Source organism: Ambystoma mexicanum, chromosome 9 (assembly GCF_040938575.1).
Source record: "Ambystoma mexicanum isolate Mex_15411 chromosome 9, UKY_AmexF1_1, whole genome shotgun sequence".
Taxonomy (NCBI): domain Eukaryota; kingdom Metazoa; phylum Chordata; class Amphibia; order Caudata; family Ambystomatidae; genus Ambystoma; species Ambystoma mexicanum.
The window spans coordinates 586500954-586515196 of NC_090931.1; the positions used below are offsets into that span (position 1 = coordinate 586500954).

Sequence of the window (14243 nt, forward strand, 5' to 3'; positions counted from 1 at the left end):
TTCCTAAAAGGACTTACTAACGTATACCCTCCAGTACCTTTTCATGTCCCAGCTTGGGATTTGAATTTGGTACTTAAGTTTCTGACTTGTATACCTTTTGAGCCTCTACACTCCTGTCCATTGAGACTTCTAACATTAAAGACTGTTCTTCTTGTGGCCTTATCATCAGCCCGCAGAGTTAGTGAACTTCAGGCTCTCTCAGGCAAACCTCCATACACTATTTTATATAAGGACAAGGTAGTTCTCAAAGTTAAACCTTCCTTTTTACCAAAAGTGGTTTCCAACTTCCATTTTTCACAAAAAATAATATTACCAACTTTCTATCCTCCTCCTCATTTGGGCAAGGAAGAGGAGAGACTACATAGACTAGACCCCAAGAGAGCTCTTAGTTTCTATATTACAAGGATGTCAAAGTTACACCAAGATGACCAGCTTTTTGTGGGTTATACTTGTCATAAACTGGGTTTATCAGTGACAAAACAGACCATATCCCGCTGGATCAATTTAGCTATACTGGAATGCTACAAATTAGTGGCAAAAGACCCACCAGATGGGCTTTGAGCCCATTCTACAAGGGGAATGGCTACTTCTGCGGCTCTAAAGAGGGGAGTTCCTGCAGCAGACATTTGTTCAGCTGCAACTTGGAAATCAATGCATACTTTCATCAAGCATTACTGTTTAGATACTGCTTCCTCCATTGAGGGGCTGTTTGCCATGGCGGTACTTCACTCAGTCCATGAAAACAGTATTTAGTACACCCACCTCCAAAATTGACACTGCTATGGGAGTCTATCATAAGATGAGGAATATGTGGGAGGACACAATCCATTCGAAGAACAAGTTACTTACCAACTGTAACGTTCTTTCGACTGGATGTTCCTCCCACGTATTCCTCATCGACCCTCCCATGCTACCATGCAGTACAGTTTACGTTTTCTTACAATTTCCTCTCACGAAGAGTGCATCAGTCATGAGGCACGCCTGGGTGTTCCTCCTATAGTTTCATCGAAAAAACAGAACTGAAGCAATGGGCGCGGCTCGAGCTATTTATACCATCAGTGACGTCGACAGAGTATGCAGCCCGTCGAGGTACAGTCGACGCCGCAACCTCAAGCACAGCACCCTCTGCCGAGAATTTATTTTTCCGAAGCAGCGAAGCTGGAGATAACAATTTATCATAAGATGAGGAATACGTGGGAGGAACATCCAGTCGAAAGAATGTTACAGTTGGTAAGTAACTTGTTCTTTTGCTGGTCTACCCAGTTCCTTTAAATGGTAGATCAGAATACCAAAAAGGTTAAGCAAGCTCATCCCAAACATAGCTCAGTATAAGCAAAGGATCTGACCTCCAGCAAACCAGAGGTTCCGGTACAACATAGAATTGCTGGGACCTGACACAGTAGTGTGAATGCTTTTTCAAAGTGAGCGGAGCAGTCATGCTTGAACAGTAACATTGGAAGTTTAAATACTGATGCTGTTGTGAGAAAATAATGACTGTGGCAATGCCACTATAAATACAATTCAAGTGTCTTTTTCCAGTTTCCACTAACCCAATAATTAGCACTGCCCATTATATTATACACACGATAACACCACCATCTTCCATTATGCTCAGAAACATGCAAAGTAAGGTTCCAACATCTCCAGAAATGCACCAGTTTGCAAAGTGCTCACTAAAAAACGATCCTTTTCCATAACAGTCAGAAACACACATTGCTTGTTTCCATTATGCTCCATTTCCATAATGCCCCATTTGATCCATAACGCCAGTTTTGATAATGAACATTATGGGTACCCAGTGAGCCATAATGTCCAACAAAACACAATGCCAGTTTCCAATTGCGATATTCCAAGAATGACCACATTAGTATATATGGCCAGTATCCAAAACGACTAGAAATGCACATTGTCAGTTTCCATAATGGATTTTATGAGATCAATCGGATGCCACACCTACTGAAATCCTGCAGGCTGTAGATAACTGACCCACTTTGACACGTACACAACTTGATTTTTCTGCAAATTTGGTTGCATTAACAATATAGTTGGTACCAACATCCACTGAAAAAAGAAGTGCCAGAGGAAAATAAAACAAAAAGAAAAGCAAGAAAACTAAAGATAAGGAAAGGGTATTATTGGAAGATCGTAATGACGCAGAAGAAAGGAGCATAGCAAGCAAGATCAGGGTTGAAAATAAAAATAAAACTGTTTTACAAACAGGTAACATGACAAATTGGTTGCCTAGCCTTCATGGGGAGGCGGGAGAGAGGTAGCGACAGGCAAAACAGGAGTTAAAGGGGCAATGCCCCCCAATAATAGGCAGACAAAGAAAAGAGAAAGTAAGCTGAGGACTAGACAGGGCTGAGCCAAAGTAGAGCTTTGAAGCCAAAACTGGTTAACCGCTATGGTGAAAATTTGGCAAAGTGGGCCCCATGTAGCGAAAATCAGACACTGGCCAGCCCTAGCAATAAATCGCATTATCAGTCAGCATGTTCCATGAGCAAAATATCGAGAGGTGTGGATGCCAGATAAAAACAGAAAGGCAGATCATATAGTTCCCGATAACTGGCAGCTCTTGAGACTAAGTTCCTATTATGTTCAACAATGCAGATTCAAACGAACAAGAAAGAGTAGGGTGTCCTCTTGATCCACAGACTGCTAGGTAACAACAAAAAGCAAGCGTGTCAAGTGGACCAGATTACAAAGAATGAATTCAGAAAAGTCTTATTTATTTTTCAGTAATGAACAAGGAATGCCCTCCACTTAGTAAAGCATGGATTACACACTTGAATACACACATTGTTAGTATTGCTTATTTTTGTTTTCTTGGTACAATTGCCTTTACTAAAAGGAGAACATTCATTAAACGTTACAGAAAAGTAAATAGGACTGTTCTGGGTTCATGCTTTGTAATCTATTCCACTTGACACGCTTACATCAAAGCAGAACGTCATTTCTGAGAACGTAAGCACGTGGCTGCAATATGGCACGAACAACTTAGTTTAAATCGAAGATTGCTATAGTTTCCATAAAATCCACTTTCCATAATTCCCCAATATGTATATATAAGTAATAATGGCCAGAGCTATGCACTGTTGGTAGGCTCTACGTTAACATATTGCATCCATTACTCCAAATGCGAAAATGCCGAATTTTTAACAACCAACGTATGCAAAAATAAATGAGGGGGCGACCCCCACAACTCCCTACTTTAATGAGTTACTGAACCCCATCTATATTTCTGCATGAATTCGTTGTTAAAAATGCAATATTTACGTGTGCGCAGTAACGGTATGCCCAGTGATGGGGTGATACCTGTTAGCATGCATGATGACCAGAAAGTAACATTTTTAGTTTTGAATACACTAAGTTAAATACGAACAGGGCAATTATCCCGATTTTGGGTGACTTTATTCTCCAGTATGAGCACCAGAAGGACGTTACTGAATCCTTGAAGAAGAGGACCAAACGTGGGATATTCACACTCCACAGTTGGCAGAAGTCGCCATGGAACTGAAAGTTTAGTCTAGAACAGAAAGCAACCACTATCCGATTTCCATGGTTCTAAAAAGGTTGTCCCTAGGAACAAGAGCATTTTTCCTCAGCCTATGTAGATCTTATTTGTTCTAATAATAGGAGGAGATTGAAATGGGAAGCGATAGACCTGGAAGTCATGGTCCCGCAAATGTTCTCATAGACAGACTCTCCTTGAGATAGCCTTTAACCAAGAGACTCTCAGTGACAAGATACTTTAGGTAATACATGAGAAGGTATCAGATCAACTTAGTTATCACATGACCGTACCCCAAAAAACTACACAAACAAAGGGAAGGTATAATAGTAGTACAGGCTGGTATGATCAGGAATGCAGGAGCAAAAGGCAGGAATTGTTGACCGCATTAAAATCAGTTAACCCCTGTGACCATAGATCGTTGCCAAGTACTAAGAAAGAATATAAAGAATTGGTAAGTATTATAAAGGAAGTCAAACCAATAACTAAATGCCTAATCCAAGCCACCCGAAAGAAAGACCAAAAAACCTTCTGGCAGTTCGCCCATTTAGGCGATCGTGAGGAGGGCAAACCATTCCAACTTGCAATTACCGAGGATACTTTGTATACTAATTTTTCCAATCTTTACAAAGAGAACAGACAAGTTTGTTGACAACACTTGGTACAACTGTGGCAGATCATCTGGTGTTTTCACTTAGGGAAGTGGGCGACGCATTAGCTTCCCAGGATTTGGGCTATGCACCTGGACCAGATAAAATCCTGGTGGATATCTACAAACTAGAACCCAATTCCGCAGTTGTACACCAGCAATACCACTAAGGTTAGGTATGGGAACAGAGGGGAGTGCATCAGGCAGTTTCCAGTGGATAAGGGTGTGGAGCAGGGCTGTGTGTTGGCTCCCACACTATTCGCCATCTATTTTAATGATAATGTAAACCACCTATCTCCCGACCTCGCTTATCTACCCAAACTAGGAGATAACAAAAATCAGTATGCTCATATTCGCGGGTGATGCAGTGTTGATATCCCAAACACCAAGTGGCCTTATAAGATTAGCAGGTCAGTTTGTTAAGTTTTGTGATAGTGATCGTCTTAACTATTAGTCCAAGCAAAACCATATAGATGTGATGTGGCAATAGGATTAGGAAATACACCAACTATAAGCAATCCACAGAGGAGGCATTAAAATCGAGGCAGTCAAGACATTTGATTATTTGGGATTTAGATTCCCAATAATGGCAAATAAACACATTGATAAAGCAAATCTAACCTTATCTCAAAGATGCACTGCCTTTTCTGGACTTTGTGTGACGAATCAGAAGGAGGACTTGGATGATTTTATTCTCGTGGTTCAAGAGTTTTATTCCAATTAAAAGATCAAAATGCCTAACTTGCCCTATTTCTATGATGGACGTTCTCCATCTAGCAAAACAAAAACTAAGGATGTCTGTAACAGTCCAAAATAAAGTCCTTTTAAATCTGAATCCCATACAACTAATTGGCCCTACTACTTTAGAAAACACTATTTTCACCGTCTTGTAATGTCTTTTTTTCACAGCAGCATTCTTCCAAACGTTGATACTAGGTTAAGGATTTCAGTCTCTCCTTGTTGTTAACGAAAACTGTTTCTTGAAACAAACAATCCTTTTCCTCGAGGTTTGTTGAGAAAATAAAATGTTTGTCTTTCCCTCCTTCGAAGCTCTGGAACTCCCCACAGTCCCACAATCTTCGGACCGTTGGCTTTCTTACACACAAAGGATATATATTTGCTTTCTTAGCCTTACTTCAAAGTCTTTATAGCTGTTTCATTCCCCCTCTCTAGGGTATTTGCTCACTCAGGTTTATCTGGCTCCTGTAACCTAGATAGCTTCCGAGCCGTTATTCACAGTGTTGATACTTCTCTCAGTCCCCTTTTCAAAGGGTTTTTTTACGCTCGGGTTTCTCAGGCTCCCGTAACATGAATATATTTTCCAGCAGTTTTTCACAGTCTGTCTAACTTTCACTCTCCTTTTCATATGGGATTTTCACACTCGGGTTCCTTACGATCTTGTAACCTGGATTGTTTTCCAGTCATTAGTTACACTGTTTGCGTTTCTCTCAATCCCCCTTTCATAGGGGTTTTCCACTCTCAGGTTTCTCAGACTCCCCTAACCTTGATGTTCTTTCCAATCATTATTTACAATGTTAGTACCTTTTATCGGTAGGTTTTTCGTCAGGTTTCTCAGGCTCCTGAAACCTTGTTGGCTTTCCCCGTGGCTAGGTGTCTCTGTAACCACAGTCCAACGTGAGCAGAGCATGTGAATCTGAGCTCCCTTGTACGGTCTGGTCTCAGCGTCCCTTGCCAGCTTTCCAGGCCAACAGAGCTCCTTCGTGGTCATGCCACCAGACGGAACAGAGATCTCTCTGTCTCCACTCCTGTTCCTACCTGGGCTTCTCAGTCAGGTAGAAGGCCAACCAGCAGGTGTTCGTTTAGCATTTTCTGCCTCCTCGTTGCTTCCACTGGCTCTGCGCCCCAACATGGCTCTGCCCCTCCAGGACATAAATACTGCAGAGGCTCGACTGTGCATAGCAGTTCGCCTGGTCCGTAGGAGATCCCCTCTTCTTTACAATCTGTCCTCTTCTTATACAAGTCACAGGGATAGCTGTGTGTCCTTTGTTGTCCAAGGCAATCGGGCTGTGTTATGCATTGCTTGCAGCCAAGAGAGGTAAGGATTTAGGTGAAATCCAGTTGTGAGGAAGATATAAAAGTCTTTTCCATATCCATATACATAAACAAGGTGGTTTGAACTGGGAGTTCCATTCTATATATATAAACAAAATATATATATATATAAACAAAAAAAACACCTTTTGCGCACTCACTCTTCATGAAATTAGGATTGAATATCCTCCCTTTGTCACCCTTGACAAACCTGTGGTAACGAACCGAGAAACGTTGTTGTCCATTCTGTGAACGTATTTTGAATCTGTCCAACATTTCTTATTGATCTGCCCGGGGTACTCAAGAATTTGCACAAACAAACCACCTAAGGCCTCAAGGCTTATGGTATAAGAGCGCTAGGCAGTGCTGAAATTCTCTCTAAGAGTTTGTACCAACCTGATGTTGTGTTTGCTGTATCAAATTACCTGCAAGGGGTTGGAGAAGAAGAAAAGCTAGACTTAAGATTTCCGATAACTGAGCTTTTAAGGTCCACTATATTTGTTAAAGGACACATGAATTTGTACATTTTTTAAACATCTTTTTAAATTGTATATGTGCTTGGCTTTTTAATGCATGTATGTTCTTAATATTTTTCTACTTTTATGCCGTCATGCCGAAAAAAAAAATATTTTTTGACTGACTGACCAATTATGTGTAACCACATTGTTATGACATTTTAAATATGTATTATGCTCAGTAACCTACATTGCCCGTTTTTTCAACAGCTCAACCATCATAGTTTGCTAATTTCCAGTATTGCCCAATTATTATGCTGTGATGGTTTCTGAACATTCGATAATTTACCCTGGTAGTGACCCTGAAATCACAGACATCACACATTCCACAATGCAGCCACACAGCACTAGGCAAAGAGAGGGAGGTGCTCTTTTCTGTGAAACCCGTTTGTTCTGCTTCTCTGCATATGTGTGTTCCTCCCTCATCCCTGCACTGACTGCCTGCACTTTTCCTTTGTCAAGCACTGCACAACACCACTTTTTTTACCTGTTGGTTCATTTTATTGTATGGTACCTTGTTTTATTTTCCAAAAAACGACCCCGTGCATTTGTCCCGATATTCCAATGCGAGTGACCAACTGAAGCAGTTTGTTAGGGAAAGAAGCCAGACATTCGTTCAAAGCCTCCACAATTTTTCGGACGTCCTGCTCACTGCCCTGCAAAAGAAAAAAAAGTAATATTCCTGTAGTTACAACTGTATTTATAGTAGAGATATACATAGCATTAACCCAATGGGCACCCACTAAATGCACAAAGAACATATTCACTGCACACAGAGAAACACTCTGGTATCTCCTCTATCCCATATCTAGAATAAAGTAGATCACTCAATTCTGTATTTGGAAAAAATAGGCCCAGTTCTATTGGTCACATAGGGTTAGATTACAGGTGATCCTGTTAGCCAACAATCAGCAAGTCTGTATTTGGAAAAAATAGGCCCAGTTCTATTGGTCACATAGGGTTAGATTATAGGTGATCCTGTTAGCCAGCAATCGACAAGTATTGTGGCAATGCTTACAACCATGCCTTCTTTTCAGGGTAAGCACCACGTCCGGGAATTACTTTCCTGTCAATTGCTCACTTCTGGGTGGTGTCTTGCCAGGCATGCACTCCAGTAACTGCTACTGAGCAACGACCCGCTCCACCAAAGTTCCATATTTCCCAACTGCCCATAAGGGTGGGGGAGCCATTTCTAATATACAAAGCTCCTATGGTGATCCTTCCCTGTAGCCCCGGGGAATTAGTGTGGTTCCCATTTGCCACACATATCCTGAAGCATCATCCACTAAGACCATGACAACTTCCAGGTGGCTCCTCTCCCCCGCTGTCTTAAAAGGTCCTCCTTCCTTAGGTCAGCCTTAGCACTACTCAAAACCTATCTTCTCCAGTACCCCATATATTTATCAGGAACACGTCAGATAAGTACATCCTACCTGCTGCAAAAAGCCCCTCTGCCCATCATTAATGAGAGAGTCTCACAAATCCAAAACCCATACTGTTTGTCATTTTTCCCCCTGACCTGTTAACAAGGCAGAGGGATTGCCTTTGTGTCCCCAGCCCCCGCCACATGTTTCACGATGATCTCATACCCGATTACCTCGCATTGCCTTAGCAGTGCTACTAAGTGCATCAGTGAGCGTTTCATTGAAATTAGCAGGGACCCCTTACCCGTTGAGGTTATAATATTGTTACCCCCAGATGTACAACATCTGGCCTCTCTTTTTCCAGCATAAGTCTTTCTATTGCCCTTTCTTGGCTTTCCCAGCCCATCCCAGGTTTTTCCAACTAGATAATGTAGTAACATTTGAAACCACACTCGGCCTAACCTCTGCCCGCCTTTGCTTGTTGCATCAAACAGGACATAAATGAGTGGCCGACCAGTCACACTATTCTCATGCACCCTGATAGATCAATGTACCACAACACACTTTGCACAAGCTGTATTTCCGGCTCATATTCCACTTAAAATTCCGGGTTAACACCTTCAGATGTAATACATCAAGCAGTTCCATGTTGTCATTACTGTCTATTGTGGTCATGCTCTTCATTTGATGATCGTTCTGTGGATTTATAATCAGCCCATATTTCTCATATTGCCATCTTTCGATTCTTTTGATGCTTGCAGACACATTCTTTACTCAAACGGTATCTTGGCCACCACTATTTAGAAACAATTGGTGGAATACTTTTTCTCCTTCTTTCCTGAATCCTTTAATAACATTGAACGTACCTTTTTTTAAATTGAAATAATGCCACTGTCAACCATCCAGGTATTTCCACACATAACCTTCGGACAAAGGGTCTCATCTCAAGGTACCTCCATAATAGTGACACTGGGCATTCTCGTTCCTCCTGAAACTTAGTTGGTGCGAGGACCCATTCTTGAACTTCTTCGTTTATCTTTGAAAACCTGATCTTTATACTAGCGATGTCCCTATACACCTTAACATCATACAGCTGCGGGGTGTTGCCACTAATGTCTTTTTTTGACAATGCTAATAGTTTGATGCATCTCAATGCCCCCGAAGACAACCACTGCAAATATTTCACTAAGTAGAGTATGTCTCAAGTTGGACCTCCTCCAAATCATGTCTAGCGAAGGGGCCAAGCCACAGGACACTGGGCTGGTTTGGCAACTAGCCGATGTCCCTTCCAGTGGGTTGTTGGAAAGGGATCCTCTGTGCTCTGTGCCCCCTTAGAGAGGCAGCACCTTTATAGCTGCTTTGCAAGGACGATTGGTGGAGCAGCAGAAACTGTCACAAACCTGAAAGTTCCCAGATCATCGTCCTCTCGCATTCGCGAGAGGGGCAACGGATGTGGAAATGAGATGAAAGGGGCATGGCCAACAGGCAGTGGAAGCTAAAGAATAGGGAATGCTAGCTCCCCCTTGAAGGTCCTTCCTCCGCATTGTCGGATGCGGGATTCACGTGCCGTTCCAAGGCTCTTAGCCAAAGCCCCTTGCTCGGACTATCTCATCAAATTGATATTAGATTGTTATGTAGGTGACAAACCACTGTCCATGACCACAGTATGGTTGCTATCCTGAGAGAACAACGATCCTGGGGAGACTAATCGGAAGGCTTGTCCATCTTCTCCCACTTTTCCATTTCTTGGCCTGCCTGTGGTGAAGAAAATAAGTTTTCAATATTGTGCCATCTAGACAGGACCAGCCACTTAGAGCCTTCCTGTCTATGCAACCTTCACTGCTTTTGCCCGCTCCCACAGAAACAACCTTGTTCTTGCTATCGTGGGTAATTTGACTCTTCAACAAAGGCAAAATCTCTTACACTTCCTATTCGGAGTTCAATACTAATCTTCTATGAGTCTCTTGTCACAGGCTCGTCTTCTACCTTAATAAACTGCTCTACAACCTTTTTCCGTGGCAGATGCTGGCAAACAACAAAAAACATTACTCCTACGTCCCGTCCCCTTTCCTCCATACTTATGGGACATCTCTCCGTCCTGTGGGACGGGACCGGAGCACTTTGTAAAAAGCATCCAAAATTTATTTTCACAAATTTGTCCTTCCTCTCTTTCTTGCGCGGGGCCCGGCACACGGCCGTAACCCCGCCCACCTTGGCTCCGCCCCACGCATCGCCCATCAGTCCTTTTCTCCGCATCGTTCGGGACTGGACGCACTTGCACCCGTGGAAGATTTTCTTCCTTTTTTCCTCTCTGGCTCTCGCTAGCGATCGTGTACTAGTCTGTCTATGTCGTTCAAACTAGACTTTCCAGATTGTTCATCGTGTCACCGAAGCTTCGCGAGGGCGGCTCCCCATCCTCTTTGTTTAGAGTGTTTGGGTCCGGATCACCGTTGGGACTCCTGTTTTTACTGTGATTCCCTTTCGGTCCGGGCTCTTCAGAGTCGGTTGGAGCGGTGGGAGGAGGTGTTCCGACAAACCTTAATTCAAGCGTTCATCAACGAAAAGAAGAGACGCCCGGTAAGTTCTTTACTTTTCAGAGCACCCCGGCCGGGAGACACCTTTCCGGGCTCCTCCCGGGCCGGGAGGTGCATTGATCGCTCTGTCACATGGGTTCGCCCTGAGGTGCCCGTTGGGCCTAATAATAATAACAGATTTTTCTCCGAGGGTCTCCGTAAGGGGCCTCTGGATACCGGAGTACATTCCGAGGCCCCTCCTTTGGGGGACGCTTGTAGACCCAGTTCTACTGAGTCATGTGGTACCGGAGCTTGCTCCGAGGCCCCTCTGTCGGCTTCCCTCAAAAATAAGACCGGGGTTCGCCCCGAGGCCTCGGCGGGGCTTGGCGTTACCGAACGGATGTTCGAGGCCTGCGCCAGTAAGGCTGTTACCGGACCTGGGTCCGAGGTCCCTCGCACAGAGGCTAAAGTTACCAACATTTCTGAGAGGCCTGGCAAGGCCTTATCGGTGAAGGTTGTTTCTCATTGTTCCCGCTCTTGTGGCAACGCCAGATCTGTTGAGGGGGCAAAGAAGGAAAGTTCTTCTTTTACCGGCAGTGCTGAGGGCCTTCCTGGGAAGGCTAATTTGGCGATTGGTATGTCGCAGAAACATTCCAGGCCACATAGTACCGCTCTGCCGAGGTTCCTTATGTTAAGGCTAAAGTTAAGACCCCTGATCCATCGACGGGGACCCCTGCCTCACTTCCTCACATGCCGGAGTTCCCCTCAGGTGATGACAAAATGGCGCCCATTCCCGCCACGACAGTGGTGGCCATTTTGGGTGCTACCCCTACAACTACGCCATCGGCCTCAGGTGTAGGGCTTGATTCTGTGGGTGAACATAGGGTTCCTTGTGCGCATCCTTATCGGCCAGTTTATGATTGGAACGCTCCGACGCCCCTTCCGCACAATGTTTCGTTGCCTGTGGGGTCAGCACCTTTGATTTATGTGATACGACGGTGGAGGGACCGGTGTGGCACCCTTCCCCGTTACGTCCCTGGAATTGTCCTCCTCATGAGAAGCCTCCTCCGGTTCCAAAACAGTCCCCGGAGGACGCCTTTTTTCGGCAAATTTCAGATGCTCATGCATACCGACCCCATGAGGGAATATTTCAAAGGGCTTTTTAGGGAGATATCTCCGGCCCCACCCGTTCCTCCGGTGGTTCAGCCCGCACCTCCTTTACCTACGGTGCCTTCCCCGACTTTTCCGCCTTTGCCCACATTGTCCCCCGTGGACAAGGCAGCGGCCGACACGGTTCAGCAGGATCCTGACCTGTCGGATGACACGCAAGACGATGAGGACAACGAGGACCTGCCCCGCTCGTATCAGAGCTTTTCATGACCGGGTACTGGACATGATGTGCTTCTTGGATGTTCCGCTGCCTGAGGCACCTGCTCCGCAGGAGGGTGTGCTTTCTGGGGCGTTCACCCTGTCTCCTTTGGAGCGTACCGGCCTGTTCTTGCAGAAGGACGTTCTGGCCGAGGTCCGCAGGGCCTGGGAAAAGCCGCACTCTGGACTTTTCGTCAATAAGAAAATTGGCGCACGATACAGGCTACATTCTTCGGAAGAGGTGGCCCTGTTGTCTTGTCCGCCCCCCTCCTCCACAGTGGTGGCTGCGGCCACTTTGCAGTCCAGGCCTGCAGCATCCTCTTCCACGACAGCTACGCAGGTACTGGGAAAGGAGGATAAGCTCCTTGACTCCCTTGGGAGAAAGATTTTCGCTAACTCAGCCTTGCAGCTCAGGCAGGCCAATGCCGAACTGGTGTTACCAGGGGCTAATATGCGGATGTGGAAAGGTCTGTTGGAGTTTGAGGAGTTAATTTCAGCTGGAAGACTTCCAAGCCGGATTATCCGCACCAGGGTCTTGGCCAAGGATCTCCTGGAGGCTGCGGCTCATCACGTAGACACCTCGGCTTGGGGCCTTATGCTGGGGGTTGATACCTCACGGTGGGCGTGGCTGCATGCTACTAAATTCTCGAAAGAAGTGCAGGACAAGGTGTTAGACCTTCCGTTTGATGGTAAGGAGCTCTTTCATTCTACAACAGATTTAGAGCTGACCAAGACGAAGGATAGCACTCAGACAGCTAAGTCCTTGTCGGTCCTTGTTAAAGCCCCTTTCAAAACCCAGAGACCGTTGTCGCAAAGCCGACCCTCCTCTGGCTTTAGGGGCTTCCTAGACCGGAAATCTCACAGAGTGGATACCCCTTCGGGGAATAACCGCCGGAGGCAACAACGGACTCTGTTTTTCTCCCGCTCCTCAGCCTCCTCCTCAGGGTCAGATGGCAACACCACCGAGAAACATACAAAATGAGGGTTCTCCGCGCTCGCACGAGACCTCGGTGGGAGGACGCATCGCGTCTCAATGGGAGGCGTGGCAGACCATCAACGAAGACAGATGGGTCTTGTCAGTCGCTCGGGCGGGCTTCTGCTTACCCCTACGCCCTACCCCACCTTTCAACCCTCCTTTGCAGCTGTCGGGATCGCCCTCCCTCAAAGCCGAGGTTCAGAAACTTCTGGACCTTAGAGCTGTAGAACCTTTTCCCCTTGGGGAGCGAGGGGAGGGTTTCTACTCCTGGCTGTTTACGGTGCCCAAACCCAACCGGCTGGCCTGCACACCATCCTAGACCTTTCCCAGTTCAATCTTTTCCTACCCCAAGAGAAATTTAAGATGATCACGCCCGGCCAGATACGGTCCTCCTTGCAGATGGGCGGTTGGCTCAGCGTGGTGGATCTTCAGGATGTGTACATGCATATTCTGATTTGGAATCCACACAGCAGATACCTCTGTTTCTCTTTGGGAGAGGAGCACTTCCAGTTTCGAGTGCTTCCTTTCGGCCTCAGCTCTGCACCGCGTGTCTTCACGAAAATGATGTCAGTGATTGCGGCCTATCTTTGTCTGCAGGGTATCCATGTGAATCCGTATTTGGACGACTGGCTCTTACGCAGTCCTTGCCCGCTGAAAGCAGCGGGCAATCTTCAGTCTCTCCTTCAGCTCCTGTTCCATCTTGGGCTGTCAGTGAACTGGCGGAAGTCTTCCATGACGGTCTCGCAGGACTTGATTTTCCTGGGTTTTCGCTGGAACACGATCGACTGCAGAGTGTACCTGACCGGGGACAGAATGGCGGATCTGTTAGCCACATGTCAGATGTTTGCTCAGTCGGAGAGCATGTCGGCCTGGTGGTTCGAGAGGCTTCTGGGCCTCATGGCCTTGTGCGTGTTGGCTCTTCCTCTTGCCCGTCTCAAGATGAGGCGGACTCAGATGGCTCTTCGGAGTTCTTGGCGTCAGGCTGTGGACCCGGATTCCAAGCTGATAATGATTCCGGCTTCCATGAGAGTGGACCTGGAATGGTGGTCATCTCTCAGCAACCTGTCGGTGGGTGCAGGGTTTCAGGACTCAGCCCCTACGGTTACGATCACGACGGACTCCTCCCTCCTGGGGTGGGGTGCGATGTTGAGATCTCTGGTCGCCTCAGGACAAGCTCCTCCACATAAATCATTTAGAGCTTCTGGCGATATTCCTAGCGCTCAGGGCGTTCAGACCGATCATAGCCAATAAGGTAGTCCGCATACACATGGACAATGCAGTGTCGATGTATTACA

The 14243-nt window shown here is 45.8% G+C and overlaps 1 protein-coding gene across 2 annotated transcripts in view; it reads right to left on the bottom strand.

The window, feature by feature from the left end:
- The window catches only part of SHPK (sedoheptulokinase), a 353593-nt gene that overhangs the window by 249525 nt on the left and 89825 nt on the right, over window positions 1-14243 (bottom strand). For both annotated transcript variants that reach the window (XM_069615195.1, XM_069615196.1), the window contains exon 2: window positions 7242-7383. In XM_069615195.1, the coding sequence (XP_069471296.1) occupies window positions 7242-7383 (142 nt within the window). The remainder of the gene's footprint in view (window positions 1-7241; window positions 7384-14243) is intronic.